The 20560-nt window shown below is 32.8% G+C and overlaps 1 protein-coding gene across 1 annotated transcript in view; it reads right to left on the bottom strand.

Annotated features, from left to right (window-relative positions):
* LOC116429620 (glucose dehydrogenase [FAD, quinone]) overlaps positions 1-20560 on the bottom strand; it is a 28700-nt gene that overhangs the window by 2860 nt on the left and 5280 nt on the right. Inside the window, exons 2-6 of the mRNA XM_031982746.2 lie at positions 14842-15011; positions 7676-7919; positions 6742-7000; positions 4651-4911; positions 2182-2412 (exon numbers count right to left, since the gene is read on the bottom strand). Of these exons, the coding sequence (XP_031838606.1) occupies positions 2182-2412; positions 4651-4911; positions 6742-7000; positions 7676-7919; positions 14842-15011 (1165 nt within the window). The remainder of the gene's footprint in view (positions 1-2181; positions 2413-4650; positions 4912-6741; positions 7001-7675; positions 7920-14841; positions 15012-20560) is intronic.

Below are 20560 nucleotides of genomic sequence, written 5' to 3'. Positions count from 1 at the left end.
CAACTAAAATCAGCTTGGTGATTTTGTTTTGTTCCTGAAATGCAATATTTCCCTTACTCGTTACCAATTATCATAAAATAATAATGCCACCAGATTGAAGGGGGATTAGAGAACGTGTTTCTCGTTGTTTCTTAAAATGGATGTTACGTAAAAGTAATACATAAATTCCATGCATGAAATTCACGCTGAGAATAAATCTTGCAATTACTTTAATACAATGAGACGTAGATAGCGGCATCATTGTTTGTTATCACAATTTGCAACATTCATATCCCATATAGAAATAGCTTAATGTTGCATAGTAAGCTAACTAATACGAACGAGGGAAACAAAGGATAACTGAAATTGCTTAATTTGAGAGTCCGCGAGTGGTTGGAAGAAATAGTGTCACGATTTTGATATTTACTGTATCTAGGATCAGAACCGTGTTTAATGAACTTGTATACGATTGGAAAATTATAGTTTTTCTTGTTCAAACACCTACTTTGAGAAAAAACTATCCACTGTTTTTGAAGAATGTGAAGGAGTGCAGTTTTTCTACTTGTTTATTTACATTTTCATAATGATGTTTTCGCAGTGCTTTTGAAAGTTGAATATTCTTGCAAATTGGTGCAATAGGTTTCAAAAGGTAGTTTCTTTTGCTGGTTTATCCGCGGATCCGTTTTCTGCAATACCTTCTTATGTGAGATGGAATTCATGCGACGGTAATTACCTTTTCTCATTCCATTGCATCATGATTTGTATCAAAAATACTCAAGACAATATCATCATTACTGGAAAGGTTTGAAATGGAATCGATTGCATATTTTGAATCAGTGAATATTGCGTACTGCTGACGTGGATTATACACAGCGGGAATCATTATTTGACGTATTGTAATGATCTCGGCAATTATTCCACATCCCGTGCTACTGGGTATACCTCATTAAATCAGAACTAATGTGAAATGCACTTTAAACATTGTATTTGGCAACTAACGACTTATGGAAATTGGATATACGTTTTGTAGAATTCAAAAATTGTCACACTATATTGCAATTTGCAGAATACGAATGTGTTTGTTATTGATTTAGATTTTGAGTTAATCGAATTCCATAGTGAAGCAGGAAAAAATATTCATAAATGAATAACGTTGTTTGAATGAATATTATAAGACATTCGAAATGCTGTGGTTATTATATATAAATAGCTGGTATACGAAGTATTCAGTTAAAATTCATTTCTGAATTTTCTGCTGCAATATTTAAAATAAGTTCGTATAAAAATCTGCATATGATTTTCTACCGTTAGCATCCCCGGCCTATTTGGAGTCACAGAAATCACACAAACATCTTTCCTCTGCTAAGAATTCGAAATAATCGATTTATTTACATTAGTAACTGTGTAATGTTGGTTACGTTACCGTCATGAGACATGCGATTGACATATTTTTAATACATAATTCAATAGCACGATGTAAAACTTCAAGTATCGAGCATCATTATGTACAAATGAAAGGAAAGAATCTTTTGGGACAACCTAATACATTAGTCACATTTATCTTATTGCATGAATACTTTCGTCTGTTATTATTTGTTGTTGATCACGCGTGAATGAACAGTATATACAGCCAACCTCGTGGTTCCATGAGATGGTTTGGCAAGGGAGTACCAGAAAATCCTCAAATGACCGACTTCTAACTCAGCTTTGAACTAAATGACGGTAAACACACCGATCGGAACCCGGTTGCATCATCGTTGATCGGTGTACATGAACCAGATTATTGTGCAATACGCTTTCACTGGATAACTGCAAAGGAGCCTCTCTGAATCAATCGTTTCAGACACAACTGGTTTGTTTGGACGAGTTTGCCTTTTTCTTTTTAGCCACCGTTACATCCCGGATGCGTTTCTATTCGATGAGATTTTGCGAATTTTTATACGTTACACTTTAAATAAATCTGAATCAATATTCAAATTTTATATTAACTTTTCAGAAAAGTTTGATACCTTTGATTAGAAAATGTGCAGGAGAATTTTCTTTCATTTTACGGTCATCGGTGACCGAAACTTCCAAATTGCTTAAAAACAATTACAATGAGAAAGTTGGTGTCGACTATTTCTCTTTATTATGAAAAAATAAGTATTACTATAGAAGACGCTCGAAATTCTCGAGGCAGTTAACGCGTTAAAAGTTATTTACCTGTTCCAGACATCAAGCCATCTCTGAATAGTAAGTACTCCATCGCAGTGGCCCAATTAAGAGGAGTGGTGTCGGTATCATTGATAGTGAAAACTAACGTGTAGGCGACATGGTTGTGAAGATTCTTGCCAACACCAGGCAGATCATGTACGACCGGAACGCCAACCGCGTTCAAATCCTCTCGTGGCCCAATACCGCTGTTCAGAAGTATTTGTGGTGAATTTACGGCACCTTGAATAAAAAAAAAGACGTTGAAGGTGTTTGCAGTTTGTTTTTTTGTCCTAAGATTTTTGACTACTCTGTTAGAAATATGCATCGAAAGACAGTTACCTTGTAAGAATCAGTGTAATCAATTTTTTTGTTCACTAACAATAGTACTGTTTGCCTCTTTTTTTCTGAATTTTGTTCTACCAGCTAAAGAAATAAGGGGACAAAGAAATCCGACCGCAATGAGTCTTCGTGTCCCTGGGATTCGGTAAACATGTTCATACTTCATCGTATGCCGTTTCGCTTGCGTTCTTTGTTGTTGGGCTCGGCCAATAACAAAGACGCGCTGAATCTAAGGGGTTATTGGTGCCATAACTACTGGTCAGAGCGCTGGGAGTGGACGTCTCCCCTTGCCCTCCTGCCTTTTTAGCCGGTAGAACGAGCCACTGGACAAAAGAGGCGAACTGTATGTAAACGAGGATACCTTTCTTTTGTTTCATATCATTGAGCTATCTGCGACATTAACCCATTATACACCTATTCCTCTATTTACAGCATAAAAATGAATATTTATACAAAAAAGCATTAAGTTTATAATACTAATCAACAGCAGTGTGATTCATAATTATTAAACCAGAACAGCAAGTAGTTGTGCGCCTATAAAACAAAAATTTTAAACGTAGATAACCTTGGGGTTGATGTTCTTCGCATTGTAATTATCTAGTATCTCTTTGTAAGATGCATCACCGGTACATTAACCGAGTGTGTCCCCTTTCGTTACGATCTTCATGCTTTTTATTTTCTGAAGGACACGCAATTTCTGTCATCAACGCAAGAATCTGTGCTTGATTATTGTTGAAACAGTGAGACGGGTTATTTAGTTGGATGCAAACAATTACACTGTGGGACAACACAGTAGCATCTCGCGTAATTATACGCGTGAACGTCATTAGCGATGTTAACAGTGCTCTAATCTTTTACCTAATGTTTCTTTTTTATTAAACTTAATGTGTTACTGATTACAACTTGTGATTTGTAAGACAGGCAATCTGTAAAACTCAACATTAGAGTAATATATCACTGATTGTAAGATATATTGAATGTAATATTTTCTCTGTACATATGAAGCATTCTATAATTTTTTCGTGTATTGCTATTGAAATGAAGAACTTCCAACTACAGCTCTTCAATGCCATCAATAATTGAAATCACCAATCTCCAATCAACGTTTTAAGCGAAGAGTATTTATTTAAAAAAAAAATGGAAACTTTTTAAAATGTTGCATTCGTTTCATCAAATATCTGTTTCATGACTATCCAGAAAATTATAGTTCCATGTATAATCATCGAACTCCTGAATTGGACGAAGCAATCAAGGAAAAGCAAACTTCATCGCAACGAGACTATCTCGGTAACAAATGTGTTACTGGAGATGTGAGATTTCGTCACTAAAACGAGTTCCTTCGTGATCTTCTATTTTAATGGAAACATACAGCAGACTGCCAATTCTATCTTACAAGCGTTTACAAATGTTTATAATGTGAACATATAATGTAATAGAAACATCTTGTAAATATTGTATTTTGATTTTAAAATATACATAAATTCTTCTTAAGAGATATTTTATAACAATTGCTATCTTCCAATTTATTGTGATTCAAATATATCTAATCCACTGAGCTATTCGCTTGATTTGACTTGGAGTTTGTTTATAACACTTAATACTCCTTACGTGGGAGAAAGTTTAATTAAAATGTGCGTTATATACCGTTACATAATATCTTAACAACGTTCTTTATCAATTTGTTATTATCTTTCACACATGATAAAGTAAGAATGTATTGCTAATTTAAATTCAAGTTTCTAAGGTTATATGTAACAGTTTGTATTAGGATCACTTTGTGCTAAGAAAAGTGATGGTATACTGCTGTCTTGTTAATTATAACTGCACGTTCATGAAGTTATATGATACTGATGAATGATGTATTATATAAAAGACATTTTTCTAATGATTAAGCACATAAAATAAAATTGGTTATAAGCCATAATTTTGCATATGTTTCTAATTAAATAAATCTTATTTTGTCTAATAATTCACACTCTAGTTATCACACATTTAGTTCATCTCGCGAGAAAGATATAACTGAAACAATTTACCGAACAATTAAATTACATAATTACGATTACTTCAAGTAGTGGTGTAATATAGTGTTATTATTTTAATTATACAGTATTATTATCAAAATATAATAATTTGCGTTACCTCCACTTATGACGACTTCCTTAGCTACCGATACGCGATGAACCTTGTCGTCATGGACGAATTCTACACCAACAGCCCTCTTGTTGTTATCAAAAAGGATTTTGGTAGCTGTGGAGTTGAGCATTATATGAAGATTCGGTCGATTTCTAGCTGGTCGAAGAAATGCTCGTGACGTTGATAGTCGAGAACCATTTCTAGATGTTGTTTGAGCGATTGCGAATCCAGTATGCGTTCGTCCGTTTAAATCTACACTGCCATATCCTGTAAATAATGACAAACGAACAAAAATTAATTTCCTTTTGGATGAAACGTATTTTCTTTTTAATGTAGCTCGCCATGAACGAATTTTATATCTGCCATTTTTGAAATATCAAATCTTTTTCACAGATTTTAGTTTCCGTTACAAATTCTGCTGAGTTTTTCATGTTGTGTATTATCCTTTTTCATTGAAACCATTGAAATGTGTTCATGCATTCGTATTGATCTGTTTACACAGCCGATTCCTATACTTCGTGTAATAACGCTGCGTTTATGAAATTCAATGCGTTCAATGGATTCAGCTGAAAATCTAGGTGAGGATTTTGCGAATTGCATCAAACTGCAGGAAAGGAAGAAATGCAATTTATTGATTATTGTATGAGCCATTTGTTTACCAACACGATCAACTTCATAAAATATTAAGTAGAACAATCTGATGAATTATTATTATTATACATGTTAAGAGTCAGTCAAGTGATCTAGCAGGAGAATTCTAAAACATTCGAAAAGTGGAATTAGTTAATTTAACCTGTGAACTACTAATATTTCGAATGTATTAGATTAATGAAAATGTTGTATCAGTTTCTGAAATATAATAACCAACTTTGATTTCCTTGAAATGATTAGAGAGTAGAAAAATATCGACACTATTGATGATATTCGAACAATTCAATATTGAAATACTCCACTGGAAATATCGAAAGATATTTAGATATTCACGATTGATAAAGAATATTTGTTACAAAAATTATGGAGCAAAGTACTTACACATTTAAAGTATTATAAAATAAATAAAGATTAGAGTTTGCATGAGGATTGTATTAAAAAAATGCATGATCTTAAATTATGTGAACTCAACATGATTCGATAAATTCAATTTCGGGTCATGATCTTAAAAGACACAGCTCATTTATTCATCAACTGCATTAACCTTGTATATTCCCGGTCAAATTGTTTTTATTATAACTAAGCTGAAAGCCATTCACATATCATATCATCGCTGCTGTACTAATTAATTATCGATATGCGTTTTCCGGCGGACAATTTGACAGTGACGTAATATTCTCGACGAAAATGGTGTCGCAATTCATTAGCTGTGAGCTACGTTGACGTAACAACTCACTCGATGAACGTCGAAACAGTTCATTAAGTCCAAATGGGCAGTCCCGAATAAATAAAAAAGAAACGGTTCGTCGGTGTCTCGTAATAACTGGTTCCGTGCGATTCGCCTAAGTGGAATATGGTTCTGTTACCATTTTCGAGCGCTTGGCTTTTTGCGACTAGTGCTTGGTTCAACTAGATGATGATGGTTGTAGCAGAGACAGCGTAATAAGAAGTTAATGGACCTGACAAATTATAGTTACATCTGTTTTTTTTAACACTTCGACTGTCGTCACGTCACCTGAATGCGGGTGACACCATTTTTAAAATTATTGCCATTGGTATATTTTTATTAACAGTAAATACAGAAGGTACAAACATGAAAGAGTTCTTCATTTTCAAAAGAGGATCTAATACGTATAAAAATAACAGAAAATTATTTTTTGATCATTTATTTTTGTTTCTAAAGACATGTTTAAATAAATATACGATCACACGACAATAAAAATTGATCAATGATGTCGGATATTTGTTTCCAATTTTGTACTTCTACAACCTCTAATACTGTCAACTCTACTATTTTCTGTCATTATATTTCAAGCTTATCAATATACTGTCATTTTTATAAAACTGTACAAAGATTTTTCGACCAAAATCGATGAAATGACATCCTGTAAGTACATTTGTCGCCGAAATACGAGATCAAATAAAAAATGAGTAATCTATATTTACCGAGTTCCTTTCCAGCTTCAAGGAGAGCGTAACTCAATGGCGGGTGATAAGGAAACTGTGTAACTGTAAGAGGTCCACCAACACCATGATAACCATAATCCATAGTGTTAGCTTGGAGATTATCTTCGCTCCTGATGAAATATGGAAGGACATCTTGATAAGACCATCCTACGTTGCCAAGCCTGGCCCAGTCGTCATAATCCTTTCGCGAACCTCTCATATATGTCATTCCATTCATGACACTGGTGCCACCTAATACCTGAAAATATAAATTTAAATGGCTCAACAATTTAAATGGATTTTATCCAGGAAAATAGAAACAGATTAATGTGTTTATTCATTATGAAATAAGATAATAAAACAAATTTGTGGATAAAGCGAATATTTTATAACACTTCGATTTTAAATGTTAGAAATCCTTGAGTTATGACAATATTTTCAAGAGCTACAATGTATCCACTCTACTGTTCATAAAGTATCACTCAATGGCGATGTAAGATAACACCGATGACAAGATAGCCCGTGAAGGCAAGTGACTGCTACAGACTAAAAATGATTGTCAGTTACTCATAAATAGGAAGTAAATGTAGATTTAGTAGAACATAAATAGTTGATACTTATACTAATAGAGTACTTTATCAACTCTATGACGAATTTGATGAAATTTACATGGAAGATAGTTTTCGCGAAACTCCTTCAAGCTATTTCGATTAATGACTCTTTCTTCTACAATAATAAGAGACTTTCTTATTTTAATTATCGTCTTAATAATATTAGTCAAAATTCTTGTATCTTCCTAATATTATATAAACTCTCATTTTAACAAAAATGTATTGTTTAATTTTTATTATGTAAGACAATTAATATCATAATTATACTTGACATTTAAAAATTAGTATAATATTAGGGGGAAAACTGATTTTCGGTTACATACTTTTCCTCTTGGCCAATAGCATTTCCTGTCATCTTTGTTCAAACATGCTCCGTCTTCGCTTTCCGTGGTGTATTGCCAATCAATGTTAGATCCTATGAAATTGAAGAAAAACGATGGTATTTGTGTTCCGGTGGGTTCATCTAACCCAGCTTCCAGTAGTAACACCGAAAATCGTGGTTCCTCTGATAATCTGGCAGCCACTGTTGCGCCAGCACTGCCGCCTCCTATTACTACGAAGTCATACCTGAACATGAATATTCATAATCTTAATCTCACGTTATGATAAATTACTTGGTTATTTATATATATTATATTATATACTAGAACATTTCTCAACATATAATTCAACCAGCTAAATTATAGAAATTGCAAGATTTTAATACAACACACAACAAACCCAAGGAAATAACCTAAATTATCTCGGCTGATAATTTGCGTAAAAGCGACTTAATTAACAAGCAACCAAATAATGCGTACCGATGCATTATATGTCCTCAAGAAAATAGAATAAATTGAGAATGTTAATTTCAACTGTACTAATTTACCTTAAAAATATAATGAAATTTCTCTGATATCTCTCCTAATTTGCATACTTTCGTGCATCGCTATATTTAACATTTAGAAAAGTAATTAACGTGCGGCGGTTCACTGGCCATTGTAGACCGTATTACGTAAACGTCTCGAATTCGTTTCGTTGCGGTGTTAATTTCAATTTCAACGTTATTAGCCGTGCTCTTTTGCGAAAGGTGAGTCGCTATTGTGGACAAGGTTACATTGACGATTTCACTTTCTCCGGAGGACAGGTTCGTTAGTCGCCCGGTGTTTCCTCGAAGACAAAAAACTCTTGTTACAATGTCTTACGAATTAGAAACTGGGTTAAAGGAACGGGAGCCTCGGCTAGGGGCAGAGTCAAGCGAAAGGTGGATTTCTCAGCAGTGTTCGTTGGGGACGTTCGTGTATAGTCGTAATGGTATTTTGAATGCCACCAGGCGCGTACAGGCGTGTGCGCTACTCAGCAATGTACTTATGTACATATGGATGTATGAACACTTGCCTCTTTGAGGGACGACAACTTACTTTTATATGCTGAAATGCAGGTACGAGCCCCGAATGTCCTATACTACCGCAGATGACAAGTTTGAAAACATATTTTCTTGCGGTCACTATTTGAAATTATACACAGTCACATATGGAATTATATTATAAAAATTAGTTTCTTTAATAAACTCCTGATATTTATGCAAATATCGGAAACTATTTTACATGAATTTATTTGATCTACAGATCATGTGAAACAGTGATACGAATTTCATCATGTGGTTTTAATGTGTTTTATATTATATTATAAGTATAATATACGCACAGATTTAAGGGAATGTATGATTTCAATATTTATTTCTAGAGATATACTTTAAATTAAATCAGAAAAATCTTTTTTAAAATTTTCATTAGGAGTAAATAATAGGTCTAATGATTTTATTTACATATAAGTTACGTGTTGTGTGTTGTTCGTAATGTGAGAGACTAGATTGAATAACATTATTTTAGTGGTATTACATAGTATTAAAAAGTATACTTTATTAGTTTAAAAATTGAGTTCGGAATGTTACAAAACAATTAGGGTAATCTTTCTTAGTTGGAAACGCATTGTGTTCTTTTATAATAAACTGATATGGAATTATTCTGCATCAACTACTGACTATTTAATAAAGATATTTAAGTACAATTACATTTCGTGTGTAATTACTATTTCTCGTTTCTGATTACTAAATAATTTATATTTCGAAGTGTACGTAAATGTATATTTTACCGATGAGATTAATGAATTATTATTTTTATCTTCAACCCTGTTAAACAGAGGAGCTAAATGTCAAGTAAAGTAAATTCGTGTTCAAATATGACTAGGGATTAGCAATTGACTCTGATCATAAGCATATTCAACTTTCAATTAATTTCAGTTCATTAACCTTTGTGAGTTGAACTCAATTCATTATTAATCTGAATGGCAATAAGGCAGTTTGAAGGTCCAATTGTCATGTATGTGTACCTGAACCAGAAACAAACCCGTTTCTGACAGTGTCAGCGAAACGAGTATCGAATATATTGGAATATGTTTCGTTGCCATAATTTTAGTAGAATTTATAAATATTTCTATAATCATAATGAGAAATTTATACATTACTTAATAGTTCATTACAGGTTAATCCACTGCATATGAAAAGGTCCATTAAAGATATAATTTTCAGAAAAAGTTTCCATAATTTTTTATAATGTATTTTTAATAATATATGCGTGTCTTTTTTCTGTCTATGTGGCACTATAATGATGTAATTAAGATATGTCGTTATTATTATTGTAAGTAATTTAATTTTTCGCTTTGTACAAAAGCATTCAATAGGTTAATTCAATTTTTTTTTAAATATATAATCATGTTATAAACTATATGACTTTTAGATTATTTGGTATTTAGTATTTCGATCGATATCAATTGTAAAATATGATATTCTGTATAATAATTTGTTTCCATTTATATAATATGAAGCGTAATAATTTAAGAATTTTTCAACGGCCGCAATTATCATATAAAATATATCATTCCTGTCTGATGACGTAGTTATTAATGGTGATAATGACAGTGGCCACTGAAAATGAGGAAATACATTTCGGTTGAAGAATGTGGTTTCGTATCAAATATTGAAACAGGTTTTCATAATCAACCTGTAAGTTGGGTATCTGCACTGGTTTTATTGTACTCTCTCCACTGCCAGTGGACCTTAAAATTTATAACTTTAAGCATAAAACAGAATCATCTTTCGATTCGTTCATTGAATTTCCGGTTAAAGACACAGCTTGTCTTTACAAGTTATTTCTTAATAGCTTTTTTACGATGCCTTCATTGCATAAGAATAAAACTCGATTTTATAGCATAACTACTTTGTACTTTACGATTGATCTTTTTTGAAATAGTGAAGGCAATGTATAAATGAATTTTAATTACGTTTTTGAATTAAATGTATAAAAATGAGAAAGTAAATAATTACGATTGAAACACTAGTAAATTACGCGTTTAAGCGAGACAGATTTTTATACAATTTTCGATCATATTTTATCATTTTCATAATATGTAATATACAGTTACTCGTAAAAGTCCACCTACTCATATATTACACTTTACATATTTAACAAATGTTAAAGTTCGAGGTACCAAATATATGTAATTTACATTATCATAAACCGTGACACATATACACTCTTGACGGTATGCATGTTGACGCCGTGATATATTCCCGGAATTTGTAACTTTCTTTCCTTATATTATATTATTTGTTTACGTTCTTTCGGTTCCTCCTGTCGTTGGTTATATTCTGCATGACCTATACTTCAGATTAGTATAAAGCTTCGAAGGGTAAGTAGTACTGTGTCCATCAAATCTAAAGGTTATTAAACGTCGTATTAAATATTCTCTTTATTATTGTTTTATGTTATAATTTCATTTATAATTAACATCAACATAACTTCCGATTTACAACTAAGCTAAAAAATGTTGTTTTGTAAATGATTTACTTAAACAACATTAATTATTGGCTTATTATTAAATATACTATACTATAATAGTATATTATATAAACTATATTAATATATACCTATATTTTTAAAAAAAGTTTCATCGCTATAGATATGAAAACAATACAAAATATATTTCCTGCTTTTATTTAAATGCCCTACAAATCTATAATAATCTAAAAGAAATGAGAATTTGCTAATTAATGTTAGTAATGGTAGAAAACCAAATATTTTGAACTTTCGTTGACGATCATTTTTAGCTCACTTGTACTCTATTGCGTTTAGTTCCATAGAATTAACTGTAATTTGCATGAGATTTTCCCTTAGTTATATTACGTTGCGCTCATGATGCGAGAATGTGTGCTCCGATTTACTCGCTGTCTGGGTATAAAGATAAACCACATCAAAGTCTCTGATTAAAATTTTATCTTGCCTCCTTATTTCTGGATAATCTCCGACCCCATGTAATACATTAATTAAATCTGTAGCTGTAGAATTCTGTATTTCTTTCACCTTTATTCTATATCGTTTAATTCTAGTCTTAAATGAATTATCGGCAAATAAAAAGTTCCCTTAGTCGAATTAAAAACGAACAAATTGCACTAAACATATAAATAACTTCGTTGTTCTATTCCCGGTCTCTTACTTTCATATACTATCCACTGTTACTGAATTGCATACTCCAAACGAGATAGACAAATTTAGAAAAGGCGCGACACATTCGATTTTCAGTAATCATCAATAAATAATATTTTCCTTTTGATTGAAAAATTATAAATTTGATTTTCCAATTGCTTGATATACAATGATACAGCACTTTTTACAATATTATTATATCCAGACACAAACTGTATTGTACTTAGACTATACACATCGATAAACTTGCTGCATTGCATACACTAGATTATTTTGAAATGTTCTACTTTATACAAAATGATTAATAAACAAAATTAGTGTTACATAGGTAAAAAGGTTATAGCGCAGTTACAGCATAAAATAGGTAAAAACAAAATTCTTTACCGAAGACTGCCAAATCTCTCAATTAATTTCCAGCGCAAGAGGTTAATAGGACATTGTAACGATGAAGATCGCTGCTGAAAGAAACCGTGGTCGCGAACGTGTTAATCGAAAACGGAGTCTAATACGCCATTGTCGAATAAGATTTGCCGACAGTTTCATTGAGCATGCCAATGGAATGGCAGGTTGCTCAATAATTCACGTCCCATTGGCTTTGATGGACTTTCAATCTCTTTCAATTATCATTCCTCATCATTCTCACTTTCCTCGGGTTACGGTGAAGATCTAATACGCTCGAGGCGCCGCCGGTTGCTTCAGTCCGCATCCGGTGCATAAGTGCAAACGCGGATGCATCGGCTAGATGTGATGTAACGTGAGAGAATCATCGGAACAATGGCCCCCCGGGCTATTACACGTAGACACACGTACGCAACAATTTTACGGATAGTCGTGCATGGATGCTCACTTCCGAGGGAGAGACAAGACTGGAGTTTCTATGGCATTACGTGAACCGTGTCAGTGACAATTAACTCTGTCTTTCGTCCTGGCTTCGATCAACGGATGCTCTAGGAAGTTTACTCGTCCGGCGCAGACATGTTAGGTCTACCGGAAACTTTTCTCTATTTTTGGATTTAACCACTGACACCAAACGTACCGACACTTTCTGTTTACTTATTCCTACCGTAACCAGTCGAATAAGTATTAGGTTATGCTATAAATAATGCGGTTTTCTATATTTTGTTTATTTTTAAAAATGAAGATAAACAATAGCTTTTTTAAAGTAATTATAGTGTATTGATCGACAATTTGTAGATAATGAAGGAGAATATACTTTAGATTAAAAACAATTTTGTTCGTCTTTATTTTTAAAAATAAAAGAAATATGAAGAAACGCATCGTTTATGGGGTGACCCAAGGTTTATAAAATATAGATAAACAATTCAGACGATACGTTGTTCTTAATGAAAACAGACACGAAAGTAAAGACGAAAATTGAAGATCTGATTAATCGGAAAATATAGGAATTTATATAAAGTTAAATGAACAAATGGAAAGGTAAAGTTTTCAATCGAATTTTAAAACGTCATTCGATTGGTCGCGGTATATTTAGTGTTAACTCTTTAACAGCGATAGTTGCAGTATGGTGTGTTCGCAACTATCTATTTGTTTATTATTTCCGTCTTTATTATGTTTATTAGATCTAAATTTCCTTTCTTGTTAGAAAATTAATTATGTTGTAAAAAAACAATAAACTCAAAAGAAAAGAAGAGTGAAATTAAAGAAATTGCAAAACTCCGCGTTGCAGCGTTGACTCACGCGAAAGAATTCCGATTAATATTAAATATTTTCGTTTGTAGCAACTAATAAACAAACTTATTGCGTTCATTTGGTTTTACTTATTCAAATACTTCTCATAGCAATAGTGTTAACTATATAACGAAAATTTCACTGGTTTTCAAATTCACGACATTGTACATTGAAGTCTGTGAGACCGCAAGTACATATTTAAAGCTTGAAACAAAATGAAACATTTTCAATACATTTATTAATGTTTATTGAACAATATCATTTCTTTACTAATGACTTCTTCCCAGGGTGATGGTAATTCGCGTATTCCATTTCTGTGGAATGACTCATGTTTGAAAACTTGAAATGACATTATCGGACAGTACTTTCCGCTAGACCTAATATTTTCCCGGTCTTTTTCCCTCGCTCTAATAATCTTATCCTTTGCACCGCACGGAGAGATTCTTTTTTTTAAGTTTAAGGTTTCCTGTATTGTGTAAACACTCCATTTTCTGAAGTTTATGCCGTCCTCTTCCTGTGCTCGTGCGTCTACGTTATCCTACATCGGAACGATGATTTTCATTTTCGTTTTTTTTTTCGAAAGTATAATGCCGCTTGCTTTGATCTTGGTAATATGTTAACTGAACCATATCGATGAATTGGAATGTTTGAATGATGAAAGAGAATAAAACAATTACTGATATCCTTTCGATTTTGCGCATAATTTACAGTGATCCTTAATTGTGCGCAACGTGTATAAAAGCTCAGAAGTTCTTCTGAAATCACGAGGTCTAATTAAAGATGTATTTTCAGTTCCGAGCCATGAACGCTTACATCTTGAACATAATTTGCATTAATCTCGAAACCACCAACATAATTGGCACTTTCACTGCACCTTAGCACGGCCGGAATGTGATCGCGCAATAAAGAAGATAAAGTGAACTTACATGAACTTTTTGTATTACAGTGGGATTCGAGGGAATAAAATGTTTATTTTTGTTGAATTCCTGTTGTCGCAAATCTTCCTAATTACAAATTCGTATAAATATACACCGTTCGATTATAATATCAATGTCTGGATAATATCATTTCTTTCCTGATTTAGAACGTTAATCGTATCAAGTCACGCTTTTCAACGATGACCCAACTACTTTTACTTCGGTCCCATCAAAGCGAAACGAGTTTTTTTGCCATTGAACCTTTTTTTATCAAAGAACTTGGCTTGCCTGCCATTATATTTTGCTCGGCCGTGAACTGTATTGGAAGTTTAATCCGCGTTTAACCTTGATTGGTTTTACCTGGAGTTGACGTTGTTGGGCGGTACAGGTCTGTTGCAAGGATCTTCAAGGTCGCATTGACTGCGTAGGAACACTTCGAGGAGACCCATAAAGAGCATGAAAGATGAACCACCGCATGTTGATGCAAGAGTCGGACCAGTTGATTGAGTCAGAGGGCAGTTGCAGCTCATCTATAAACAAATCAATGATAATTTGTGGTTTTAAAAGTTACTTGACAACTTAAATTTCCGTTGGTAATATGGACCATTAACCTCTTGACCTATAATATCGTGACGAACATTTAAAACTGAATTTAAGAAATCTACGTGTTATTTATGCTTTCTGAATATAAATTTAATATTACTTTTCTATTATTAATTGTTAACATTTCAAATAAATGTAAACGTAGAATAAGTGTCAACATTTTTTTCTTTTCCTAGAAAATTATTAAGGATAGAGTAGTTGTATCAATTATAGTTAAGAAATAAATCATAGGGCGAGGGGTTAAAGGCTTGCCGAAAATCTCATTCCTTCATGACTTCACCACGGGTTTTCATTTCTATTGCAAAATTATATAAAGATTTGGCTAAAGTTGCCTTTTGTATATTGAATTAGGAAGTATAATAAAGATTTAGGAATTTTTTCAAGTCATTACAGAACTTGTAATAATCAAGAATAAAGAATGATAATAGAAGGTCCATTTATCGGCCATGTTGGTAAAAAACCAAATTGCTGTCGGAAAGTTAAATTAGATACGAGTGGATCTTGTAAAAGATGTAATGCGAATCGTTTTTATAAATGTTTGAACTCTCTATTCTTTTCATTATCTCCGCAAACATTTCTGCATTCTCTTTTTGATGTCCTCATATATACCTAGTTGATTCTCATTCGAATCTACGAGTTGTAACGTTTAGTCTGCAAATATTTATAGAAACGTATATATTTGTGGATCAATATGTGGAAGCAAATACAAGAACGATATTCATATCTTTTATTAACACCTACTGAGATAAAGAAGAATTAGCACTTGTAACAAACCCTATGATAAATATTAAGTTTTCAGTTCCCGTTTTGGGAACTTCTGTAGTATATTTTAATAAAAATATGGTTCAATAAATTATGGGGTAACTGATTTGTAGATTGATGTTCGATCTCTTGTCTAACCCAATAACATCAGTCAAAGTTATCCTAACTCCGAAGTTGGTAGTAAATTGAGTTTTCTACTGTAATAACGCCCAGATGAAACGGCTAATTCCTGACATTTTCGATCATTAATTTGCTATTCAATACGGTTACACGTAACCAATCGAAACTGTATAATTATAAATTAGAAAGACATCTCTTGCTTCTTGACGTTCCGCTAGACATTAAATCATCTTCTAACTCTATATACTGTGCGTTGCTCAGAAGATGAGCCCTGCAAGGGACACGGGTATAGTTGGTTAGCTTTTATCTTTTCTCAGGGTATTTTCAATACTAATTTGTTATTCGTCGATACAGTTACACATAACCAGCAAAATTATATAACTATAAATTAGAAAGACACCTCTTGCTTCTTGACGTTCCGCTAGACATCAAGTCAACCGTACGTCCTTCGAGTCGAAGGGGTTAATTATTTGCAGGGTAAAAGTCGCGACAATCTGAAAGGAATGAAAGCGACGGAGTCCGGTCACGAACTTGCGCAATCGATGCAACGAATCCGTAACGAGAATGGTGACCGATCCTCCTCCATTCTTCATTTCATTTTTGTACAGCAGGAACAGGCAAGGATTCTTCAGCGAGACGCGGCAGATCGTGTCGGGCTTTCTAATGCGACCAAAAAGACCCCAGTCCACTGTTTGCATTGCAATTCTGCAACGATGTTACAGTTCTTTTTTTTTACACGGCGGTGTTTCCTCTTCCTACAATCCTCATTGTGACCGCTGACGTTCTACATTCTATAATACAATGATCTCCAACTAAGGTGAACACCCATTGTTTTACAAATGCAGATAGACCGTTGGAATACTGTTGTGCGTCTCCTCGCTTCTCATTGTTCGCAGTTCTTTCCACGCGACATTTTTCCTTTCCTCTTTTATGCATGAAGAATTCCGAGTAGAGCCAATCGTGCTTATCGCGTTTCAAATTGTAACTTAATTGGCACCTTATCCGCGATCTCTTTCCTATAAACGATTTTAACAATGGTCTTTCATCCAGCGTGGTGTACTGATTATTATCGAACGTTGTATATTGTTGCTTTCACGCACGAGATCTAAAGTGTTTCATTATTTCAATGAAGTGTTCTAGAATTCGCAATTTTCACCTGCTTTAGTTAGCTGCTTTTTTCAAATATATCGTGTTATCTTCTATCAACTAAATACATAGTTTCATTCTTTACTGTTTAGTTATATGATTTGGATTGCAATGATTTATTATTGTAGTTTACACCCGCGTAAATCGTCTCCGAGAAATGTTTTGATTAATTTTCCGATACTTTTTCAATCAATGCATTTTATTGTTAATTGCAATGAAGTACTGTTATATAGTAAATATTTTTCATTGTCTTCAATAATAGTTTTTAATAATAATAACACCTTCGCTCTGATTTCGCAATTCTGTATAAAATACACGTGTTTTTACAAGTAAAATTATACGGTACACGAATGCTTAGTTTATTAACGACTTGTCTGAGCCGATAAACGTGTCAATCACATTTTATTTTTTTGTTTGAAAGCTGACTTAATCACTTTCATTTTATTTTAAGCATTCACAAAGGTTGCTGACTTTTTAATTTATTCTGCTTCGAAATTCTACTGTTATCGCTATGTTTAGTCGTCTAACGGTGACTTATTTCGTCATATTCAATAAATCAGAGTCCCATTCGGTGTCTACCTTTTCTTGGGATTATCTCATTTAACTGAAGACGAAATAAAAAAAAAAAGGAAAAGTGACAAGAGACAGGCGATCAATACGTAAATGGACATTGCTAGTGTGAATAGACAAGATTACGTATTGTATAGACGCACACCTACAATACCGTTACGTTCACTGACCGAGAACCACGCGCGCGTGTCTATTTGCCAATTACGAAAGTCACGCAGTTCAGCTGCTTCTCATTTTTTATCAGTTTTCCTTGATATTTGAACGGTGCTTGGATAGTTGTTCACATGTATCGAGTTAGTCCTTAAGGTGCAGATACGCTGGCAACGGACTTGCGACATTATTTTGTTTTTTGACAGCTGTTTTCACGACACACGAAATACATTTAAGATTGTCGACCGTAACTTCAATTCACTTGTGATAATAATAAAATAAAATGCAATAAAATGAAATAAATCGAAATAAAATGAAATTAATTGAAATGTAAACATTTCTGCAAGTCTTTATCAGGAATAAAGGTTGCAAATTATTTGTTAGTGTATCTGCACTTTTATGTTAGCAAACGAGTATATACCAAGGTAGCTATTTTTATATTTTTTTTTATACAGTTCGTTTTGTTCTGGTGAAAATTTGACAAATTTTACGTTGATTTGTGCTTTGAAAATGAAATTCTTTCAGAACGAAGAAATATAAATTTTCGAATGCGGTGAATCTATGTTGACAATACAGCCGTGCTTCTCTTGATTCACACAGCGCAGACTATAAAAATGCAATATATGAATACATAATTGCAATTTCTAAAGACGAGCGAACTAATTTTTTTCTCCAATTATGAGACACTTCCGTCACGGTTACGAAACGGTTTTAATGTATCGTATTAAACGTGTTCCCGGAGGAAAAGTTCATTTATGGTTACTGGATTCTTAGAAAATAGAATTCTATCAACATCTGGTACAATTTACATCACGTTGGGAACAATAAATACATAGAATTGTATAATAGTAACGTAAATGAGGAAGCGTCCCACACTTTCTTCGGTGATCTTTACGACAGAGAAATTATTCTAACTATGAATTATGCATGCATTGTTGTGTTGTAATACTTTAAACATAGTGTTAAATAATCGTAACATTTTTTTGTAGATTACTTGGATGATTCATAAATTCTTCGAAATGATTCCAAATGAAAATGAGAAGGAAATTGATAATTTATTAAATAATAAAAAGAAATTACTTATCAAACAATAGCGATGTTTTGTGAATAGAATATTGATTATAAGAATTTCTATAGGACTTAATTAATATATTCATATTCATAGAGAAAAATAATTTTTTATAAACCGCGCTAGGGCGGTTTTTCTATTAAATAAGACAAAAAGTAAATAATCGTGGATAATTATTGGCACAAGATTAGTGCTAAAAAATTAATTAATCGTACAAATAACTCGAGTTAAATTACATATATTTTTGTTTATGATGGCCTCATTTCCACTTCAATGTCGTAAGGTTTTCTTGTATAAATAGAAATTAAAAGTTACCTGCAGTATATGCTTACAGACACGTAGTCTCTTACGCGATTGCAGAACATGTCGAGGGTTTCAATTCTCGTGTTATCATGTTTCGTTGTACTTGAGCGTTAGCCAAGATACAAAAGTAGATACACATGGAATCACTGGAAAAACGCCAGAAGGACCGAGAAGAATGGAGCTGGAAGAATGCATAATGTTGGCTTGCATGTTTGCTATTCTCATGTATGTACATACATTCAATTGCATCAAACCTTTGTGCTTTGTGGACGAAACTTTCAAAGTATTCAAAACCTCCATCATAGGAAGCTGTATTGTATGTTGAAAAATTGAAAAATTAACCAAAAAGAAGACTATTCACTGATGTTGATTGAACAACAAACAACATTGATGTTATCTAAACAATTAAATTACATATTTGCAACTCTTACTTCTACACATTTATTCTCAAAGGATTGATAAATTTATTAATTGTCGCGTTGATCATACACCGATACACATGCTTTGCCCAAATTTAAAAATTAATTTTTACATGCATTTTATATAATTTATTTATATAATTATATTATATTTGTATGTAATTGTAAATTAATTTCTATTTAAAAAAAGATGAAGGAGTAATCATTATGATAAATCTTTATTTTGTAACTACTATATCATCAGGGAACTATACTACATTAGCATTGTGAGCTTTTATAGATGCTAAAATATTTTCAATTGAGAACGATATTTGTTTCGTTTCTTATAATAATGTATCTCAAACAATTCATGTATGATCTAAATCACAAAGATCTATTTATTAAACATTTTTATTATCTGATATATTTATGTCTCCCCAAATTCAAATCTTTTTCTTACGAGATCTACAGAAGTCTATTAAAGTTTTATTCAGCATTTAATGTGGTTTTTAGATTGGATAGTAATCCGATAGTTTCTCAGGGATTCGACTACGTCTACGGTAAGAAAATAAATAGGGCGAAACCCTTTTCAAGAGTGCAGGAACCGGAAAAGTTGCACGGTCGCCTTAAAATCAGTTGATACGGAACTCATTGGAGTGACAATCGCTGATTTTTCCGAAACTTCGGTAAAAGATAGTAAAAGGTTACTATCTCTTTGAAAGAAAGCTTAAAGACTTTTAGATTATTAGATTATTAACCCCTGAAGAAAGACATTTAATCACCGATTCCTTTCAATTCTTTCAAATTCTTCTTTCTTCACTATGGATGTTAACATAATTTCTTGAGAATTTAGACTTTTATAAATATTTTTTATAGCTGTCTGTAATTAGAAAGTGTAGAAACAGTAAAAGCTCGTGGCGCTGTATCACAATCAGTACTCTGCACCCAAGTCGTGCCT

Source organism: Nomia melanderi, chromosome 10 (genome assembly GCF_051020985.1).
Source record: "Nomia melanderi isolate GNS246 chromosome 10, iyNomMela1, whole genome shotgun sequence".
NCBI classification, from domain to species: Eukaryota; Metazoa; Arthropoda; class Insecta; order Hymenoptera; family Halictidae; genus Nomia; species Nomia melanderi.
Note: the sequence above shows the minus strand (reverse complement) of the source record. Positions and strands in the feature narration are given on the sequence as shown.